The sequence below is a fragment of the Cucumis melo genome, chromosome 4 (assembly GCF_025177605.1).
Source record: "Cucumis melo cultivar AY chromosome 4, USDA_Cmelo_AY_1.0, whole genome shotgun sequence".
In the NCBI taxonomy this organism is placed as follows: Eukaryota; Viridiplantae; Streptophyta; class Magnoliopsida; order Cucurbitales; family Cucurbitaceae; genus Cucumis; species Cucumis melo.
The window spans coordinates 25,479,764-25,500,130 of NC_066860.1; the positions used below are offsets into that span (position 1 = coordinate 25,479,764).

A 20,367-nucleotide genomic window follows, 5' to 3' on the forward strand; every position below is an offset into this window, starting at 1 on the left:
AGTTTTGAAAGTAACAAATTTTAAAATATTTGATGATCAAATATACCAATTTTTAAAAAGTGGGATAGTTTGTCCAAATAGTTTTAAAATTCATAAATTATGATAGAAGTTAATGAAATTTTAATTTGGTATTATTATGGACGAATTTAATAAAGGCTTTTTAAAGTTCAAAATTTGAATTATTGATGTTTTGGGTAACCATAAGCATTCTCCATATTTAAGAGGGTAAAGAAAGATGAGAATTGCTTCCAAACTTAGTGACAAGAAGATATTTTATTTTTTGGGGAATAATAATAAATCAAACGATGGCGATGAAGACGGAAAGAATTAATCACGTTGACCATAAAAAACACCCACCCCATTATTCCCTCTTCACCTTTACTTTCTTCCACTCTTAATCCTCAAAACACATCTTCAACACACAAAACAAAAGAAAAAACAGAGCACACAGAAATGCTAAAGCAACATTTCAGCCACCCCCACCCACTGGCCGCCGCAAAGGTGGTGGAAGACGACGGAACTATCTGCTCCGGCTGCGAATTCCCACTTTCCGGTGCCGCCTACAAGTGCACAAAGCCCAAATGCGAATTCCATCTCCACCAACTCTGTTTCGCCCTCCCACCGGAGATCCACCACCCCTCTCACCCAAAACACCCTCTCATCCTCACTGGATCTCCGCCATACGTCGACGGGGAGTTCGCCTGTGATGGCTGTGGTGACGTGGGCTCCGGCTTCATCTACCGGTGCCCACGATGCCAGTTTGATCTACACATCCACTGCGCCGCCTTGCCGGAGACGTTGGTCGGGAAAAACCACGATCACCCTCTCCGGCTTGTGTTCGAGTCAAAAGGGAAAGGATTTTGCTGCGGTGTTTGTGAGGAAGGTTTCGGAAGAGGTGGTTGGGTTTATTACTGCGGGGTTTGTGATTTTGGGGTTCATGTTCACTGTTTCGTGGCTGATGATGAGGATGAAGATGAAGAAATGGAGTGATTTTGATGGAGATGAAGATGAAGATGAATTTGGTTGGTCTTTTCTACTCATATTTTGTAATTGTATAGATGAATTTCAGCGTTGTGGAGATTTTGGCCTATATGTATCTTGATCTGCGTTGGATCATGGGTTTTTTCTTATCACATGTTTCTTTTCCAATCAATTTACTCTATCAAAAAGGATCAAGATTAGCTAAAGTTCTCGAATGATAATTCCAAAGTTGAGGGAGTTGTGAACTATTGAAACTCCCAGCATAAATGTTTGATAAGCTATAAAATTAATGTTTTTTTCAAATGTAAAATCTAACTACTCTTTAGGTCAAACAAGAATGGAGTTTACAACTCCTTTTAATAATACTTATGGAGATTCACGTGGGAAGTGCCTGTGATATACATAGTTCGAAACACCTTTTCGTATGAAAGAGGGGTGTAATAATTTTGGAAAGGAGGAATTAAACCATCTTAAAGTTGATAGCTTAGACATATTTGTGGTTTAATTTATATGGATTTCACTGAGAATGCATCTCCAAGTAATTAAAATAAAGGTGTGTTGTGATTAAGCTTGATCTTGGTCTATTTTATATCTTTCTTTTTTAGGCCCAACTAAGAAAAGAAGACAAGAGTGCTCTTCGTTCAATTGTATTTGACTAAAACAACTAATTCCTAAACAGGTTCTAGATAAATTCTTAATTAATTGTATTGTTTAGATTGATTATTGAAAAAACAACTTTCTTTAAATTAATTTGATAAAATAAATATAGAAGGTGTATCGTTAACTATTTTGAGTAGTTGTCGAGCCCAAATTAATCTAAATGCACACTTTTGACCATTCGATTTGATTTCATTAGTTGAATTTTATATTATATATCATCATGTTAGAATGAAATTGTATAATACCTAGCATGTGTTTTAATTAAAAAAGTTATTTAATCAACGCGTAATTTTTTACTATTTAATTAAGGCTAAATTACAAAAAATACTCCCAAACTCCGTAGTTTGTGGCAAAAATATCTCTCACCTTTTAAAAGTTTCAAAAATATCCTTAAACTTTCAATGATGGCTAAAAAATACCCTTACAATTAGCTTTGGATGAAAAATTTTATTAAAAAAATACCCCTAAACAAAACTATTGAAAAGTTTCGTAAATACCTTTGAGCTAAAAAACAAGTTTAAAAAAATACTAATATTTATCCAAAATTTACACCAAATTTCCCACAAACCAAAATATAAACTAAAATTTTAAATTGAAATCATAGTTTTAAATTTACTCGACTATTAACACACAATAATAGATCACAAACGCAACTAATCGATAGAAATATTGACATATCGATGAAAATTTAACTATGGTTTTAACTTGCAATTTTTGTTTTCATTTTAAGTGCTAAGGAATTTGATCTAAAAAATAGATTAACTAGAATTTTTTAAAAAAAACTTTTTAAAAGTTTGAAGGGGATTTATAAAACTTTTAATAATTCAAAAATATTTTAAAAAAAAAACTTTAACGATTTCCATCCAAAATTAATCATAAGAACATTTTTAAAACTTTTGAATGATTTTAACATAAATTGGTTGTCAATGATTTAGTAACTTTCTTTATGTCTAGTTTCATCTATTTTAAATTTTTATACTTTAGTGTGGTAAATGGAAATATAGTATCTCTATTTTAAATTTTGAACTTATAATTTAAGCCAAATTCTATGAAATTTTATCAAATTATTCAATAATGATAGAAGAATAATATCATCTTAAATCACCGGTTGATTCAAAAAATTAAATTAATGGATAGGGACGAAAATAATTACATATCATCAAATAACATTTTTTGTTCCCGTGAATGTAATATAGATATTCAAAGCTAATAACAATGTTACACTTAACTCATGCTCATATGGGTTTCATTAAAATACCAAATAAAAGCCTTTGGTGGCTTTTTCCTTCTAAAAGTTCACATCACTTAATAAAATATCTTTATTTTGTAATCTTTTTTAATAATTGTGATATACATCAATAAGGTTGTTAATTTACATTCTTAATATTTTACGCAAATGACAAGTTGTTAGCTAAGTGAAAGCTTTCACTACTACAAAGCTGAGTTTACTTGATGTTTTTTACCTGTCAAGTATTGATTTACTTGACGCTTTTCAATGTGTCAAGTAATCCAGTGTCAAGAATAAGAGAGGTTTACTTGACAGTTTTTAAGTGTCAAGTATATAACTATACTTTACAGCTTTTATGCGTCAAGTAATCCAGTGTCAAAGAATAAGAAGGTTTTATTTTTTACAGTTTTTACGCGTCAAGTGAAATTATACTTGATAGTTTTTTGATATCAAGTATATAAGGTTTTTTGACATTTTCTACATGTCAACAATTTGTTTACTATCAAGTTTTTTTTTAAAATGAAAAATTATATATTTTAAAATATCCATATAATTTATCCTACACGTGTTTTGAAGTCTAACAACAACAAAATACACATTAATTGAACAATTGAAAACAACTCAAACTTTCCATCAAAGAAATTGCATATATATATATATATATATATATATATATATATATATATATATATATATATATATATATATATATCAATTAACCATACATATATTAGTTGGTCATTACATACTTCATTACAACATATATATGTGCAGCCCAAACTTCTAACAATAGCCTAAACATTCCATCTATATGTCAGTATAAACAAAATATATGTATAGCCTAAAGGTATACCATATCAAAACTTGTCTTTTACCTATATCCAATATCAACAAAACTAGTTCACCTATATCCAGTATTAACAAAATATCAACAAAACTAGTTCTCTTATATCTAGTATCAACAAAACTTGTTTATCTAACCCAAAAGATCAATGGTGGATTTGGACTCCAAGCAAAACTCGTTTCTAGTAAATCTCGAAAGAATGTTGGACTTCCCAACGTCGGAATCCCCAATCAGAACAATCTTAAACAAATAATCATACTCGTGGTCTACCTTATGAGCCATAGCAGTCTCTGCCCTAGATTTCTTGAACAAACCTAATCCAAAAACATCAAATTCAACAATTGAGTAAACAAAATTGAAAGAATTGGAATCATTTGTAGTAGGTAGCTGAAACGGAAACATTTAAGGAGCAAGAGAATCCCCAAATTGAAAAGCGAATTGAAGAATCCCCGGATTCTTTATATTTTCTCCAATTTCTATGTGATATGTTTTGTAACATGCATTAAGCATTATCGTTGAATGTGAGGCAGACATTAAACATTTCCTAAGTTAATAGCTATTTATTTACCCCCCGAGTTAACTAGCAATTCATTTGTAGTTGACAAATTTCAAAGGCAGAACCAAGTCAATTTGATCATATCTTGGGAATAATAAGTAGTATTTCAAACAATTAAATAGTTGATATAGGTTCTAAATAAACTAACCTCTTGGTGGGCAGTGCACTTGAACTTCTCTGTTTACTTTGCCATAAGAGCAAAAATTTGTTTCATTTCTACACTCAGAAAAAAAAAGTATAAATCTTGAATGGGTCATTTTAACTATAAAGATTGGGGTTCCATTAGCAACAGAGAACAATAGAAAACTAACCGCGATCATTTTCTTGAGTACATATCTATTTAGAAAGCAGGTAAATATTGAGAGATGCATTAAAATAAGCCGAACAATCGTGTAATGCTACAAGACCAAAAATTTGTTTCATTTCTACACCTAGAAAAAAAAACGTATAAATCTATAAATTCACACAATTGTGTAATGCCACAAGACCAAAAATTTGTTTCATTTCAAACAACTATAACAAAATTCATCCTTCATAGAATTGAATCATTGAGTAAACAGTGGAATTTTCAAACAAAGTTACAAATCAAATGACCACAAACCAAAAAATTAGAACCAACAATCTAGAACTGAAGCTCAAGTCAACAAGATATTAAGAAGTGCACGACGACAATTTTCTAGTATAGAAAAGAATGAATACCTTGGAGCATAGATCTGCATATTAGTAGGTGTCAAGGAAGAGAATTAAAACTTGGGGGTGGGATAATAGCCTCCTATTAAATATGAAAATCATGAAGAACAAGAAGATCATGAACTATCAAAGTAAATACGAAACATTCTAAGGTAAACATAACATTAGCCACAGAAAAAAATACCATGAAAATTAGCAATGAAGTTCCTTAAAAGAACATTTTACTTTGTAAAAAAAAAGAAATGAAAAGCCATGTATTTAACCCTCTTCTCTCTGAGGTGAAATGCGGCATTCTTTTGTTTGGATCTATTTCGACCAAGCCTAACAAGTGAATGTCAATATCAATTTGGGAGTGAACAACTACAGAACAATACAAATCAGTACTTACTGTCGAACTTAAAAGCTATAGAGGAGGAAATTAGAGATGTTAGAGATATCATGATGAATTTTAGGAGTAGAAGCTGCAGTAGCAACATAAAGAACAGTGATAGAATAGTTTTAACCAAATTTATATTCTCCTTTTTTAATTTCAAGCCCTTTTACTAACTCTGCCCTACAAGTTGTAACCAAAAGAAAGTATACAGAACATGATAAAAAGCACTTCAAAAGTTCTAAAGCAAATGTGTTCTGATACAACAACAAATGCTTTTGGTCCAAAGGCAAGTCTATAAACAGATCTATGCTGCAGATGAAGAATAAAAAATGAATAAAAAGAAATAGATGTTTAGATCTCATGAGCAGACAAAATGAAAAGGTGCACATCACATTAACATTATAAGAGGGAGTGAGTGTCCTTATAGGAAACTAATATTTCAGTTGAAACCGAAGAGATTTATGAGATGCAAATACCTATAAGAACCAATCATATAGAGCAAAGAAGAGTAGACGGCCAAACAAATCAGAGACCGCACCTTCAGCTATCGACATAGATCCCAAATTTCCACCACTTAACAAATTGGTAAGAATATTGCTAGCATTGTCAAGAAAATTTCTTTTTGTTTTTGGTTCACCAACGTTAGTTGATTGGCATCCACGCAAACAAGTTCCACAACACATAACCACATCCTTCTCCCTTCATCTAACAACCCTAAACAAAACAACAAAAACTATATCAAATTTGGATGAATCAAGATCCATTGCTAACTCCTTGAGTTAACATGAAACCTGTAAGAATTTCATTCGCTAACTACGCTAAAGGAAGAAGATTGAAAGTTCAACCAGGAATGATATTAGCGCAACACTATTTCCAGAGGTAAATTTAGGAGAAAGTTAAGATAATATATGGTATAAGAATTTCAAGTTCAAACCAATAATTATCTCTATTGCAATATCATTTGAACAAAGGAACATCTGCAAAGAGACCCAAAAGCTAAAGCTCAAAACAAAGATGAAAAAGGCAACTAATATCCCAAACCCATGATTGATTTTTTTAAAAATAGTGAAAAGAACGGAGACCACAAGCTTACATAAACCTCCACCCAGTTAAACTCATGAAAACAACTAAAAAAGAAGTAAACGTCTAAAAAGAACAAAAATAGAAACGATTACCTCACAACTAGAGCTCTAAGATTGGATTTGAGATACTTGATGGGCTATCTCCACATACCCATAAACCCAAATTCATTTTTGTGTGAATTTCCATGGAAGAGGGCAAAAGACAGGTTCGAAAGGGTAGTGGCCACCATAGCCATTCCCAAGTGACACACCAATCTTGAATAAACAAACTGAGCAGTGACGCAAAATAAGCAATAAAGAAATAAATAATGAGCTAAGAACCTGGTGATGGTTGCGGTTGCAAAGAGCAAAAATGACGACAGATGCAACTGCTGGCGGACGAACCAGCGAACACAACGAGCAGACGACGGCGACTTGAGGAGATCGGACTGGAAAAGGGCAAAAATGGCAACAGCTTGAGGAGATCGATCGAACTGGTGGCGGATGCTGTGAGCAGATAACGACGGCAACTTGAGAAGATCGGACTGGAAAAGAGCAGAAATGGCAGCAGCTTGAGGAGATCGATCGAACTGGCGGCGGACACTGTGAGCAGACGACGACTGCTGGAATCGACGCGAGCAGACGAACGATTAGAAACGGAAGACGCGCATGGTGGAGCTTTCTTTTGTCGAAGAGAAATATGGGAGAGGAAAAAAAGTTAAGGTTTCTTTACAAAATTTGGGTGAAAGAGGCAAATTTGGAAAAGTTAAATTAAAAGAGAGAAAATTTTAATTGAAAAAGTGAAAAATATATATTACTTGACATTTATAAAATGTTAAGTAATTAAAATTAATCTTGACGCTTTTAATCCGTCAAGTATTTAAAATAAAAAAATAAAAATTATGGGTCTTTTTACTTTTTCTTATTTTTTACGCTTTTTCACACTACTTGACAATTTTAATAAAAACTGTCAAGAATATCAATTATACAAGCGTCAAGTATTGTCAGTTTTCTAGTAGTGTATGATAACCTCCCCCATGGATAGCCTTTGAAGATTTCTCCATTATCCAATATGTCTAGATGTAGGAGATTTATGTGGTTGTGTTGCTGTTTGGGAATTAAAAATGCTTCTAAGATATAGAGGTTAACTAATTTTTCTTTCAATGAGTCTTCCTCATTGCACAACGCTTTGAAAGTTTTTTCTATATCTCTTCTTGTTATAAAGTCATCATGACGGAACAACGCATTTTTCAGACCATTTTCTTTTCTTTCTCCTAGATTTAACTCAGGGAATTTGTGACCTTTTAGTCCAGTCACAAAACAAAAGTCTTTCAGACCAAATTCTGCTATATGTCCATTGAAGTTGAAAGCAAGGACATTAGTTTTTTTGTATGACATTGTTTTCTTAATAGAAAATTCAGGAATTGTGTTGGTATTTTGATCATTTTGATGTTAAGGAACTGGTCAAAAGGGCTGTTTGTCAAAACTCGAGACAGAATCCTTTTGTCTATTTTTGACTTGATCTGATTCAATATTTCTAAGCTCTAGTATACAGTAATTCTAAGGTTTTTTTGTTCATCTTCCATAATAATGTCATTTGGATAGTGTTTCACCTGTTGAATGACATAATAAATAGTATGTTTCAAACAAGGGTAAGTTTAAACAAATTTACAAATGTAGAGCGCTATAAAGAAAAAGATACAGAAATATACAACGTTATACATACAAATATTCACATTCTAGTTTGTTACCTTTTTTTTTTCCTTTTTCTTTCTTTATTTTATTCTAGAAGTCTTTGCTTTACACATTATTGTTTTGCTACATGATGCTTGTTGATTCTTGCTCACCATCTATTTGTAAAAAAGAAGACTAATATAAATTATACGAACTGTATAGAAACAGACATGTTTGTATGTGACATAGATCGCGATAGATATAGATTGGACGAAATGAATATAGATTAAGGTGTGTTTGTATCCGATATAAATCGTGGTACATATATGTGGATGGTGGAGATAGATCGAAATGAACATAGAGTCAGACCTTTTTGTATGCAAGTCAAAAATGAAAGACTAGTATAAATATATTAAATGAAATATATGCAATCAATATAGAAACAGACATGTTTGTATGTGTGATAGATCGCGATAGATATAGATTGATCGAAATGAATATAGATTAAGACCTTTTTGTGTGCGATATAGATGGTGCTAGATATATGTAGATGATGGAGATAGATCGAAATGAATATAGGTTCAAACCTTTTTGTATGCAAGGCAGATCGTCGATCGGGACTGTTCTACTGAAGTAGTTACCAGGATGTAAACGATTGATGACGAAGACGATGAAAGAAAAAGTCTGAGCAAGTTCCTTTATCTTTTTATAGCTTCTTTATTTGGATGACATTTTTCATAAATTTCATAATTACGATTTATTAGAGTTTTTGTAAATTTTCGTTTATAAACAATCGTTGAAATTTCTCTAAACGATCGTGTATACTTAAACTTTTTCGTCATCTTTTACTGTTTATTACCTTATCGTTTATATATATGATTATCGTTTATATAATGTATAGAATCGTATATGCTTATCGTTTATATTAACAAACGTGATCGGATGTACAATCGTTAAAGTATATTGTTATCGTTTAGTGTTTATTGTTGATCGTTTATGTATTTGGTAATTTATGAGATCGTGTATCAATTGTATATTATTCTACACAATGAAGTATAATAATCGTTTATTAACATTAGTCGCGTGCGCGCACGCGCGGACGATTAATTGCACGTTTGTTGGGGTATTTTTTGTATTTCGTATTGTGGACCTATAGGCTTTTTTCGATTCTGAAATTATTCTATAAAGTATAAATAACTTGCCGATTTGTTATATTATTAAAAAGATCCCTAAAAAATAATTTAATTAAGATTTGCTTCACATCGATGATTGATCCATCAATTATTTAGTTAATAATTTAAATAATTGATATATGATTACCGTAATAATGTGGATTAAAATTTTCTAAAATTTCAACAAGTATTCCTCCAATTTTAGAACTGTTTCAATCTATGGCCCATAATTTTCCATTTTGTTTTCCCTCTTTGCTTGGATACCTACCATATACTCTCCTTCCATTCATCAAAACACTCTAAAATACTCTCACCTTCGACTAATCAATATACATAGACACACACACACATATATATGTAATTGAATCACCAAAATATTTTAAAATGTTTTAACAATGTTTTATTAGTACTGAATATGTTCATTTGAGTTTAGTACATAGGTAGAGAGACACACATTGAGAATTGTGCCATAATTTGAAGACGACCACTTAATTTAATTTGTAGGGATTAAAAATTCATTAGATCGTTTTTTATGTTAAGCCTACTTCTTCTTGTGATCCTTTTTTTTATGTAGTAATTACACTTAATTTTGAGGAAATATTTTAATTTTTGGGATTCTAAGGAATTTTGTAAATTTTTTAACACGAACTTTTGGGATATGTTAGACTATTGAAAAAAATTGGTCAAATAATACAACAAATAGAAGAAAAAAATCAGTTTAATTAAATACGGATGTGCGCACACAAGTGCTAATACATACTTTTAAAAGTTGAAAAATATTTTTGAAATAAAATATTAAACATAAATCTAACTAAACTAAAGGTGAAGGATAATATTTACTTAGAAAATAGTTAAATTATACTTTAAATCACTATGATTTGGAGAAAGAATTTATTTCCTATACATAATTTCCTATACATAATTATAATTTAGACCCTATTTTTGATAAAACTCTCGTCTTAAAACCTACTTACAAAGAGTTTTTATCAAATCATAAAAACTATTCGTAACTACAAGTTTTTAACTGTATGGGAACTATTTTTTTCTTCTAATCCTCAAACCAAAGTTATAATTTAAGTTTAAGATATTATTAAAATTTTTATAAGTTTCGCAAATAAATATATATATATTTGAAACAAAGTAAAAAAATGTATGAATATTTTTTAAAAGTGAGAGGCAGATTTGATTGTAAGGTGGTCATAAATTAAAAACAAAGTGTACAAGTATTCATTAAGAAGAACCAATGGTGGTAAAATATGATAGTGAAAAAGTAGATTAGATATTAAAGGGTGTGTTTTTATTAAAGGAGATTTTAGTGTTGTCCTTTTAGTTCCCCTCGAGCTGAAAATTGGAAGTGCCATAACCATTAAAAACAACACTACAAAGCTTCATTATTAAAGTAGAATCAAAATTATTCTTTGGTTTTTGTTGTCTTTAATAAAAACATCATTAGTTTATCCCAATCACTTCAATTACAAAGCTACTTTAAATTATTAAAAAAAAAAAACACTAAATTCCTATCCTTCTTTAATTGACTTGAGTTATGTGTATATACATAGTCAAATCTATGCGATTGTAGACATCAACTTCTGATCTTGATCAGACCAATAATATAAACTTTTATATCAGTTAAAAATGTTAATTTTGATTATGGTTATTAAGAATCAAACTTAAAACAACTTTTCGAATGATTTAAGGTTTTATTTCTTGACATTGAAGTTTGAAGTTAAACAATAATTAATTAAACTAGTAGAGGGGAAAAGTTTTAAGTTTATATTTTGGTTTATATATATGTGTGTGTTTTCAAATTTGTTCAAATTTAATCTCAATGGTCTCAAATCTCCAATTTTTTCTCTATATTTTCGATAAGTCTTAAATTTATAAATTTTGATCTATGTTTGAAGATTTTTCAAATACATTTTATCATCTATTAACATTTTTACTAAAGATTTTGAATCAACATATTTATATAATTAACCCAACAAAATTAGAGACAAATTCTAATATATGCTAAAACTACTTTCTTCTGTCTATGGATGTGAGTTTGTGCATTTTTGTAACATTTTAATCTACAAACTCTAGAACGTAATAAATGAGTCCTTCAAATTTAATCTTAACCATAAAAAAAAATTACTAATACATTAAATTATCTAAAAAGTAAATAAATAAGTATGATTTGGAATAAAACGTGCCCATAAATGTAAATACTAAGTCCTAAAAATGATAAAAATTGGAAATTTTAATTAGTTGTTTCTTCACGAATTTAATTTAGTTGGTTGGACTAAATTGTTATATATTAGCCAATTTGATCATTGACAGTCATATTTTTCTTTTGGCTTTCTTTTGTTTTGATTCCTTATGCTCTAAACTTTCATCAAACACAAACACACACACATATGTATTGATGATGTTCATGACTTTTGCTTCCTTAACCCTAAATCACTTTTCTTTTTTCACCTCTCTCATTACACTTTAGCTTTTTCTTTTTCATTTTTCAACCATTTTTCAACCAAAAAAGAAAAGTTAAAGGAACCAAAAAAAGAAAAGTAAAGAGAAAAAAGGAATGCAATGTTGGTATAGACACTACAATTTGAAGATGGGTAGTTTCAAAGTGGTCCTTTTCCAATTAGGCATTCTAAGAATGACAATAGTATTTTATTTTGAAAAGAAAAACAAACAAACAAAGTGATATGAAAATGTAATCTTTGCTTAACAAAAGGAAAAGCCCTCTAAAGAAGAAAATAATTTGCTATTGGTTCACCAAAAATTAAAAGAAAAAAAAAAGTAAGAATCATTCCCACGAACCCATCCTACTTCCCATATAACTAAAGGTAAGTTACCTAAAAATATTTGGACGATATCAAAGAAATTCATAAAAAATTAGTACTTAAATAAGCAGTTACCATGAATTAAATTCATAGTCTATTAATTAGTGTTATTTAGTTTTCAATATTTACTATTAGACTAATCCTCATGCGCCAATCGAAAATATCATATAAGTTGTATTTAACTTTACATATTTGAAAAGAAAAAGATTACAAGCCATAGAATTTTATTTAATTATTCAAATAGTGAAATTTCATTCAACTCACAAATGATTGATACATTGTTTTCTATCTGTATATTCTTTAACTATTTTGTCTTACATATGATTGCGACTAAAGTTGTCTGTCAATCAAATAATTCAATATAGGAAAAAAAAAAGCAATATTTACAAATAAATGGTTTGAATTGTATCCATATTTACTCTAGATTTTAAATTTCATCCAATTAGGTGTTGTAACTTTAAACTTGCAAAAGTGTTGCCATTTTTAATGTATAATAAAAGTTTTCGAAAAAATATCTTTTTTTATCTATGAATTTATATATATATATATATATATATATATATATATAGTTTTTATTTGTCCTCTCAATTTAATACTTTTTTAATTTTTAAGTTTGATTTCAATTTGTTTTGATTTTAATATGGTGTAGTTTTACTTTTGAGTTTTGTTTCAATTTTAATTTTATATTTTAAAATCAGATTTTGGGATAAAAAACCATTGTTTTCTTAAAACTATTATTTTAAGTTGTAGTTTTACCTTAAAACAATAAAACTAAATAAATTATAAACATATTTGCATAGAGAACAATTTTAAAAAAAAAATTACGGTTTCACGTGTAAATATATTTTCAAATTTGGTTTAAATGTTGATTTGTTCAAATATTCAAAGAAAGATTAAAAAAATTATTTATATATAATAAATTTGGTAGGGAACTTGATTTTGTTGATTTGAATTTGCAAAAAAGTTAATATATGTATATGTATATATATAGCTCATGTTGGAACAAATATTGATGTGTAAATATTCACCTATGACACAAAACTAAAAACATATATATTTTTTAATATCCATCTTTAGATAAAATGGAACAAAGATAAGAAAAAATTAACAAATTTTGTTGGGATCAAACTTTTTTAAAATAATAGTTTTTAAAATATTTCTAGATAATCTATTTATAGGGAGATGGGAATATGGATTATGATAATTATTGTGGGAATATGAGAATATGAATGGTTTCTTGAACTTGAACTTGAACGTTATATGTTAATTATTGTTGACATTTATTAAAATTAGTTTGTGACAATGATTTTGATTGAGGTTTTGTTCAACTTAGTTGATGAATTCAGATATCGAATATAATTTGATTCTTTCTCCCAATGTAAATGAATAAGTTTAGGAGTAAAATTACATTTGTTTTCCTTCGATTTTCAATACTAACAATTATGTTTAAGTGAAAGTCAAAATAACAATAATAAATACTTTTGATATAAAATAATAGAGAGTTAATTTAAAAGACAATTTGAATATACTGTCTAACCAACAATGCTCTCTCGGCCCACATTAATCAAACTCAAAAGCCGTTTTTTCTTTTTTTCTTTCCCAAACTTTAAACAAACACTAAAGAAATGTAGTTGAAAATAAAATACACTTTAAATTAATACAACTTTTATCCTTTAATTTCATTCGTGTCAACTAAATTGGTTAAATACAAGTAAACAATCGCTTAAAAAAAAAGTCATAAATTTTCAAAAATTACTAATAAATTGACGAGGTACCATGTGATAATGTTTCTATTTTATTTTTTAAAAATTAGAAATGAAAATTTGTCGAGTAACATTTCACATATTTTTATAAATAAAAATTTACTTGATAATTATTTATTTTTACTCGTTTTCTATATTTTTTATCTAAAATTATAGTAATATTTAATTCTACCTAATAGGTAATATAAAATTAATTTTCATAAATATAACACTATTAAAATACTTATTGCGGGTAACAAAATACATAAAGTTAGTCATTTTTTAAATATTTCGTTTGCCCTTCCGTCTTTTTTTCCTCGCATTTTTTCGCTCATATTTCTTTTCATCGTTTTTCTTCTTTACCTTTTCTAGTTTAGATTTGGATAACCAAATATGATTTCTTTCTATCTTTTTTTTTGTGCGATTTCTTTATATCTTCTTTCTTTTTTTCCTTTTTTTTTCATGTCGTTTAGATTAGGGTAACCAAATCTAAAAGATCGTGTAAGCCAAATCCAAACGATCTTGTATCAAAGAATTAAAAAGAAATCATTTAACCAAATTTAAACAATCGTGTAGCAAAGAATCTTGAAAAAATAAGATCGTGTTACCAAAAGAATCTTGAAAAAAATCATTTAGCAAAATATAAATTCTAAATGATCGTGTAAAAAAATCATTTTGGTTTAGGTAGTCAAATTTAAACTCTCGTGTAACCAAATTAAGCGCTAGAATTGAAAAAAAATAATTTAGATTTGAATAGTCAAATCTAAAAGACCCAAATCTAAACGATAGTGTAACAAATATATTACGAGCATCATTGACAGGATATTTTTTTTATTTTCCATTCTAGGTCTGTAGGCTTTTTCTGTTTTCGGAATTGTTCTATATTTTGTTGCTTTGTTATATTTTCTAAAAGATCCTTAATATAAATAGTTGTTTTCAAATATAACAAAATAAATCACAATATTTACAAATACATCAAAATTTGAAAATCCATCAATCATATATGCAAATAGGAGTGTATCATTGATTATTTCTAAAATTTTGGTATATTTTATAAAAAAATTCAGTAATTTTTCCATTCACAATCATTTAAAAAAATAAATTCAAAATGAAATATAATATATGACAATAAAATAATATAAATAAAAAATAAAAACTTATTTTAAAAGTTATTGAAAATGTTTTAAAATATAGCAAATATTGTTGGAGTTATCGACACCAAGAGACTTGTGTTAATATCTATTAGCAATAAATATGATTATTTTGTTATATTTATAAATAAGTTGATCCATTTTACTATATTTAAAAACAATTTATGAAAATTAGTATATAAGTTTAAATTTATAAAAAATATAAAATTAAAATAGAGATGGATCGAAAAAAACTAGTTTTTTTTTTTAAATTACATTTTTCTAATCATAAAAAAAATATATAGATCAACAAATTTAGAGAAACAAGAAATAAAACGTTAACAAATGATTCTTAAATTTTCAAACTCAATTTTAAGAGTATCTAATTAATTATGCAAAATTATGTTTGATAGATTAATAACATGTTCACTCTATTAAAAAAATAAATAAATTTATAAAATTTTAAATTGAGTTTTATGTATACTCAGATTTTAAATGGTTTAATGTAAAATTGAGTAGGTGTTGTCTATCTAGCTGGTTTAGTAACTCTTAGACACAAACTTTTAACTTATTCAAATTTAATCTATCCTTATTATTATGGATTGAGTACAAAAACGTAAAAGAATATGGGAAATTGACAAACATATATGATGTTTCACTAATAGTACATTAGCTATATCCATAGAAGAGGAAGAATAATTCATAATACAAAAGATACCACTAAGATTATAAAATTTAGGTAATGCATTTCTCTGAAACTTAGGGTTGTAGTTGTTAATAGATTTTGAGAGCAAATTGAAGGACATACTCTCTTATATTTATGTATTTAGTTGTTTGTAGTATTAGATAACAAATTTAGGACATTTAGAAAGTGGTAACCGAATCCATGTAAGTAACAAGTAATAGAAATGAGAGCGATAAGTTTGATCCCAAATGGGATTTGAGGAAAAGAAAGAAAAGAGAAAAAGTGAAAGTAAAAATGTGAAAGAAAGAAATAGGGAAGAGTTGGAAAACATAAAGCAAACTGCACAAAAGCAAAAGCCGCCCGTGTCGTCGGCGCATGCCCCAATGTGGCGCTGCCTCATTCTTTCTTTTGCATTTTACTTACTTAATTACGCTCCGCCGCCCATCCCATCTCATTCACTCACTCCATTTCCAACACACAAAATCATTTTATTTTTAACCTTTACTACCCTTAACACTGTGGTTCCATTATTTTAACACTATTTTGCTCTCCTTAACATCAAGCTTTTTTCTTTTTTCTTTTTTCTTTTTTTACTTCAATAATAAACCCTCAAATTTTAATTTAGGTTATTTGAAGTCAGTGGGCCAACCACATCCTTTCAAAGATATTCTAAATAGGTTAGAAACTCAATTTTGCTCCTTGGTTAAGTTTATTATCTCTTGATTAAGTATGTCCTTAACCCAAACATGAAATAGTTAATTAAGTAACAAAACCTTTCTTTCGTTTGAGCACAAAGGGATACTAAGCTTCGAACTCAATAAAAATGGCATTAATTAACTCATTTTATATGAATTAAGACTAGACAAGTAATTAAGGATCACAATGGTACTTATCAAACGTTTTGACAAGGTTTCTTTTGATCATTGTTCTTATGCTTACTCTAATTATCTTCTATTCTTGGATAAAGTTCATTAAAGAAAAAAAAAAAAGAAGGAAAAAAACTAGATTAGAGAATCATAGATCTTAATCAACATGACAAAAAGTGCAAAGAGAGAGAGTGGAGGGGTTCTTCTTTATCCATCTTTTACCTTTGTCAGTCCACAAATTAAAATAAATTAAACAAAAACATACACAAATTCTCGTTCCCTCACTCCCTTTCTTTTTAATCTCATTCCTTCTTCCAAAACCAAACCAAACCTTCATCATCATCTTCTTCATCTTCAACCTTTCTCCACTAAAATCACAAACCCAATTCTCCAAAATAAAACCATGGAAATCCTCTCTCAATTATGGTCTTTCTTGGGCCTTCTAACAGTCCTCCAAAACATCCTCCCTTCCCAATTCTTATCTCTTCTCCATTCTCTTTACGAATCCCTTCAAGATTTCTTCACCCCTTTCTCTTATTTCGACATCCCTGAATTCAACGGCTACTGCTCCGTCGACCTCAACGAACTCTACCGCCACGTCACTCTCTACCTTAACTCCCTCCACAACTCCGCTGCCTGCCGCCGTCTCTCCCTCTCCCGTTCCAAATCCTCCAACAGAATCTCCTTCACCGTCGCCCCTAATCACTCCGTTCACGTCACCTTCAACGGCCAACGCCTTTCCTGGACTCATCAAGTCGAGACCGTTCAGGATTCCTTGGATGAGAAACGAAGCTTCTCTCTCAAAATCCCCAAACGCCACCGTCAAGCTCTACTTCCTCTGTATCTCGATCACATCACCGCCACCGCGGCGGAGTTTGAACGGACTTCCCGTGAACGTCGTCTCTTTACTAACAATGGTAATGCTAGTTCTTATGATTCTGGCTGGGTCTCTGTTCCGTTTCGACACCCTTCTACTTTTGAAACTCTGGCGCTTGAAACAGAGTTGAAGAAACAGATTATGGATGATTTAAAGGCGTTTGCCGCCGGAAGGGAGTTTTATAGTAGAGTTGGCCGTGCTTGGAAACGAGGGTATTTGCTTTATGGACCTCCTGGATCTGGGAAATCGAGCTTGATTGCAGCAATGGCGAATTTCCTCTGTTACGATGTGTATGATTTGGAATTGACGAAGGTTTCTGATAATTCTGAGCTTCGTTCGCTTCTTATTCAGACGACGAACCGGTCGGTGATTGTGATTGAAGATATTGATTGTTCGGTTGATTTGACGGCGGATCGTGTTTCGAAGGTGGCGGCGCGTGAGGATCACGAGGAGGAGATAGGACGCGTGACGTTGTCGGGGCTTTTGAATTTTACGGATGGACTTTGGTCTTGTTGTGGGGAGGAGAGAATCGTTGTTTTCACAACGAATTACCGGGAAAAGATTGATTCGGCGTTGATCCGGTGCGGCCGGATGGACGTGCATGTGAGCCTCGGAACTTGTGGGCCGGCGGCGTTTCGGACCCTTGTGAAGAACTATTTGGAGATTGAATCTCACCCGCTCTTTGACGTTGTTGATAGCTGTATAAGGTCCGGGGGTGGTCTGACGCCGGCGCAGATAGGGGAGATTTTACTTAGGAATCGTCGGGATGCTGACGTGGCGATGAGGGAAGTTGTGGCAGCTTTGCAGGCGAGGGTTTTGGGTAGCGGTGGTGGACGAGGGGCGGCGGAATATGAAGAAATAGTGATGAGATCGCCAGAGAGCGTTCTGGTGGTTGGGTCGCCGGAGAATTGGGATTCGTCGCCTGGGAAATATGTGGGGAAGAGGAGGAAAGAAGGGCCGGCGTCGGAGAAGAAAGTGAATTTTTTAGTGAGACTGCGGTCATTGACTAAGTCTGACTCTGGAAGAAGAGGTGTTTGACCTCCTCTTCTCATTCTCAATTTTTGTCTATGCCCATGTTTTTATTCTGTGTTTAGGTTAAATTACAAATTTAGTCTCAAATTTTCGAATCTTGTCTTCAAAGTAGTATCGAAGTGTTCAATAAAAATAAGAATTTTTAAATAAGTTATTGGATAAATTTTTTAGACTAAATAGATACAAATTCGAAAATTAAAAGTTTAAACTTATAATTTAACTTTGTGTCTAAGGGATTGAATTGATTAGGGTTTGTTTGTTTTTTTTTTCTTTTCCTTTTTGGTTGGAAGATATCTTAAGAAACATTTTGTATAAATTTAGTTAATTTTTTTGGTTTTTGTGTGTGGTTTAGGATAGAGTTGTAAACAGTAAAATTTTAAAAATTGATGTTATAATGTTAAGGTATACACATGGTCTCTCGTATAAAAGTCTAATATAACCATACCCTTAAACAAACCACCACTACACTAACCCTCCATTCAAATACTCATGGTTTACTTAGGCCAACTATTTTGTTTTCTAAAGGCACACAATTCTTCTAATTTTCAAGTCAAAATCTTATTGCGTACGTATCTAATATCTAAATTAATCTTCCTACCTTTTTTACATCTAATTATCTTTTTACTTTGAAACCACATTTTACACGTTGGATAAGGATTGGTATGCATTTCTTGACTATCATATAGCATGTGAACAATTGTCTTCTTAAACCATATGTATTTGACGTTTAACGATGTTCATACTCAATTTCATGTGATCACATCTTTATTGCTCACCGTTTTTTGTTTATCGGTTAAAAGATTTCATCAATATAGCTACATTTTAGGTACGACTTAATACTATAGGTACGTAGAGATAGTTAAAAATATAACACCCAAAGAATTTAAGAAACTTATTATGGATATTACATTATGTGGAATTGGAAGTTACAGAATTTGTTTGTTGTTAAATTAATTAAAATTAGAAGTTAACAAATTTATTTGGTGTATTGTGTTAGATTAATTAAATAAATATACATAAGTGTGTATATTTAATTTAATATTATGGAGTTTGGTAGAAATTGTTATTAATTAAGACATGAGTATCCAAGTTGTTTGAAGATTAGAACTTTTGAGGACGGAAGTTTCTTAAAGAAGGGAAGATTATAACGTCTCCAAAATTAAGATAATTGTGTAGTTAATTATCTTAGTTTTGTTTAACTAAATTTAATTTATTGGACGTTATGTTAAATTCATTTAATAAGAATTATTTGATTTTGTAGAAATTGGAATTAATTAAATATTGGTTGAATGAATATTTAATTAATTAGAGGTTTTAGCTTGTGGTGTTTGTTGAGCTTTTGATTGATTAATTGTATGTTATGAAGTTTGAGTAAAGTTGGAAATTTTTGGTGTTGCTGAAATTGAATTAAATTAAATAATTATGGATTTTATTTAATTAAATTGTAGAGGAAAATTTTTGTTGGAGATTTGATAATTATATGTATATGTGAAAATAATATATAATTATTATGAGAAATGAAAGACAATTATATTTGTTGAAATATAATTATTTAAGTAAAATATAATATGTATTTTGGAGAAAATATATTTATTAAGAGAGACAAAGGAAAATATTTAGGGCCTGTTTGAGGGTTAGGGTTAGTACTGTGGCCTTAGGTTAGCCCAGGATTTTGATAGGACAAGAGAATTAGGTGTTAATCATATTAGCAAACTCAATATAAATGCGAGATAATTCAGAGTGGTGTTTGAGAAAATAAATCCATGTAAATCGAGAGAAATCATCAATGAATAAAACATAATAGCGATAATCATGGACAGTAGAAGTAGGGGCATGACCCCAAATTGATTAAATAAAAAAGGTTTATTACATATAGAAGTGGATGTAGAGAAAGACAACGCAAGTTGTTTAGCAAGTTTGCAATTTAAGCAATTAAAAGGAACAAGCTTGGTAATACTATTTAAATTG

At 30.0% G+C, this 20,367-nt stretch overlaps 3 protein-coding genes across 13 annotated transcripts; 2 read left to right on the forward strand and 1 right to left on the reverse strand.

Moving 5' to 3' along the window:
* The first annotated feature begins 305 nt into the window (after window positions 1-305).
* LOC103500285 (probable nucleoredoxin 1-1) lies at window positions 306-1,187 on the forward strand. Its single transcript, XM_008463535.3, has one exon. It carries the CDS (start codon window positions 454-456, stop codon window positions 988-990), a length of 537 nt encoding a protein of 178 aa, XP_008461757.2. The 5' UTR covers window positions 306-453; the 3' UTR covers window positions 991-1,187.
* Window positions 1,188-3,719: 2,532 nt separating this feature from the next.
* On the reverse strand, window positions 3,720-7,142 carry LOC103500284 (ras-related protein Rab11C-like). 11 transcript variants are annotated; one of them, XR_007820027.1, is made up of 5 exons: window positions 6,736-7,142; window positions 4,969-6,046; window positions 4,581-4,700; window positions 4,418-4,485; window positions 3,720-4,027 (listed from the first exon to the last, which is right to left on the reverse strand). XR_007820027.1 is itself a non-coding variant. In XM_008463533.3 (5 exons), exons 3-5 carry the CDS (start codon window positions 4,986-4,988, stop codon window positions 3,846-3,848), a joined length of 270 nt encoding a protein of 89 aa, XP_008461755.1. In that variant the 5' UTR covers window positions 4,989-5,041; window positions 5,871-6,046; window positions 6,736-7,136; the 3' UTR covers window positions 3,720-3,845. The 11 variants fall into 11 exon arrangements, 5 of the variants coding, with proteins under 5 accessions (XP_008461755.1, XP_050939197.1, XP_008461756.1 ...); XR_001764162.2 differs by having other exon boundaries at window positions 4,418-4,700; window positions 4,969-5,041; window positions 5,871-6,046; window positions 6,736-7,139; XR_007820025.1 differs by having other exon boundaries at window positions 4,418-4,700; window positions 4,969-5,041; window positions 5,809-6,046; window positions 6,736-7,139.
* A 9,441-nt stretch (window positions 7,143-16,583) lies between these two features.
* Window positions 16,584-18,549, forward strand: LOC103500283 (AAA-ATPase At4g30250-like). The gene has a single exon (XM_008463530.3). It carries the CDS (start codon window positions 16,894-16,896, stop codon window positions 18,403-18,405), a length of 1,512 nt encoding a protein of 503 aa, XP_008461752.2. The 5' UTR covers window positions 16,584-16,893; the 3' UTR covers window positions 18,406-18,549.
* Window positions 18,550-20,367: the final 1,818 nt, after the last annotated feature.

What these genes read in the sequence shown, in the direction of transcription:
- LOC103500284 (XM_008463533.3), bottom strand. Translation starts at nt 4,988, where the DNA reads ATGCAGATCTATGCTCCAAG. An exon ending in ATGCAGATCTATGCTCCAAG is followed by an intron (nt 4,486 to 4,968) that starts GTATTCATTCTT and finishes TTCTGAGTGTAG; the next exon opens with AAATGAAACAAATTTTTGCT. An exon ending in AGTGCACTGCCCACCAAGAG is followed by an intron (nt 4,028 to 4,417) that starts GTTAGTTTATTT and finishes TTTTTGGATTAG; the next exon opens with GTTTGTTCAAGAAATCTAGG.
- LOC103500283 (XM_008463530.3), top strand. Translation starts at nt 16,894, where the DNA reads ATGGAAATCCTCTCTCAATTATGGTCTTTCTTGGGCCTTCTAACAGTC.
- LOC103500285 (XM_008463535.3), top strand. Translation starts at nt 454, where the DNA reads ATGCTAAAGCAACATTTCAGCCACCCCCACCCACTGGCCGCCGCAAAG.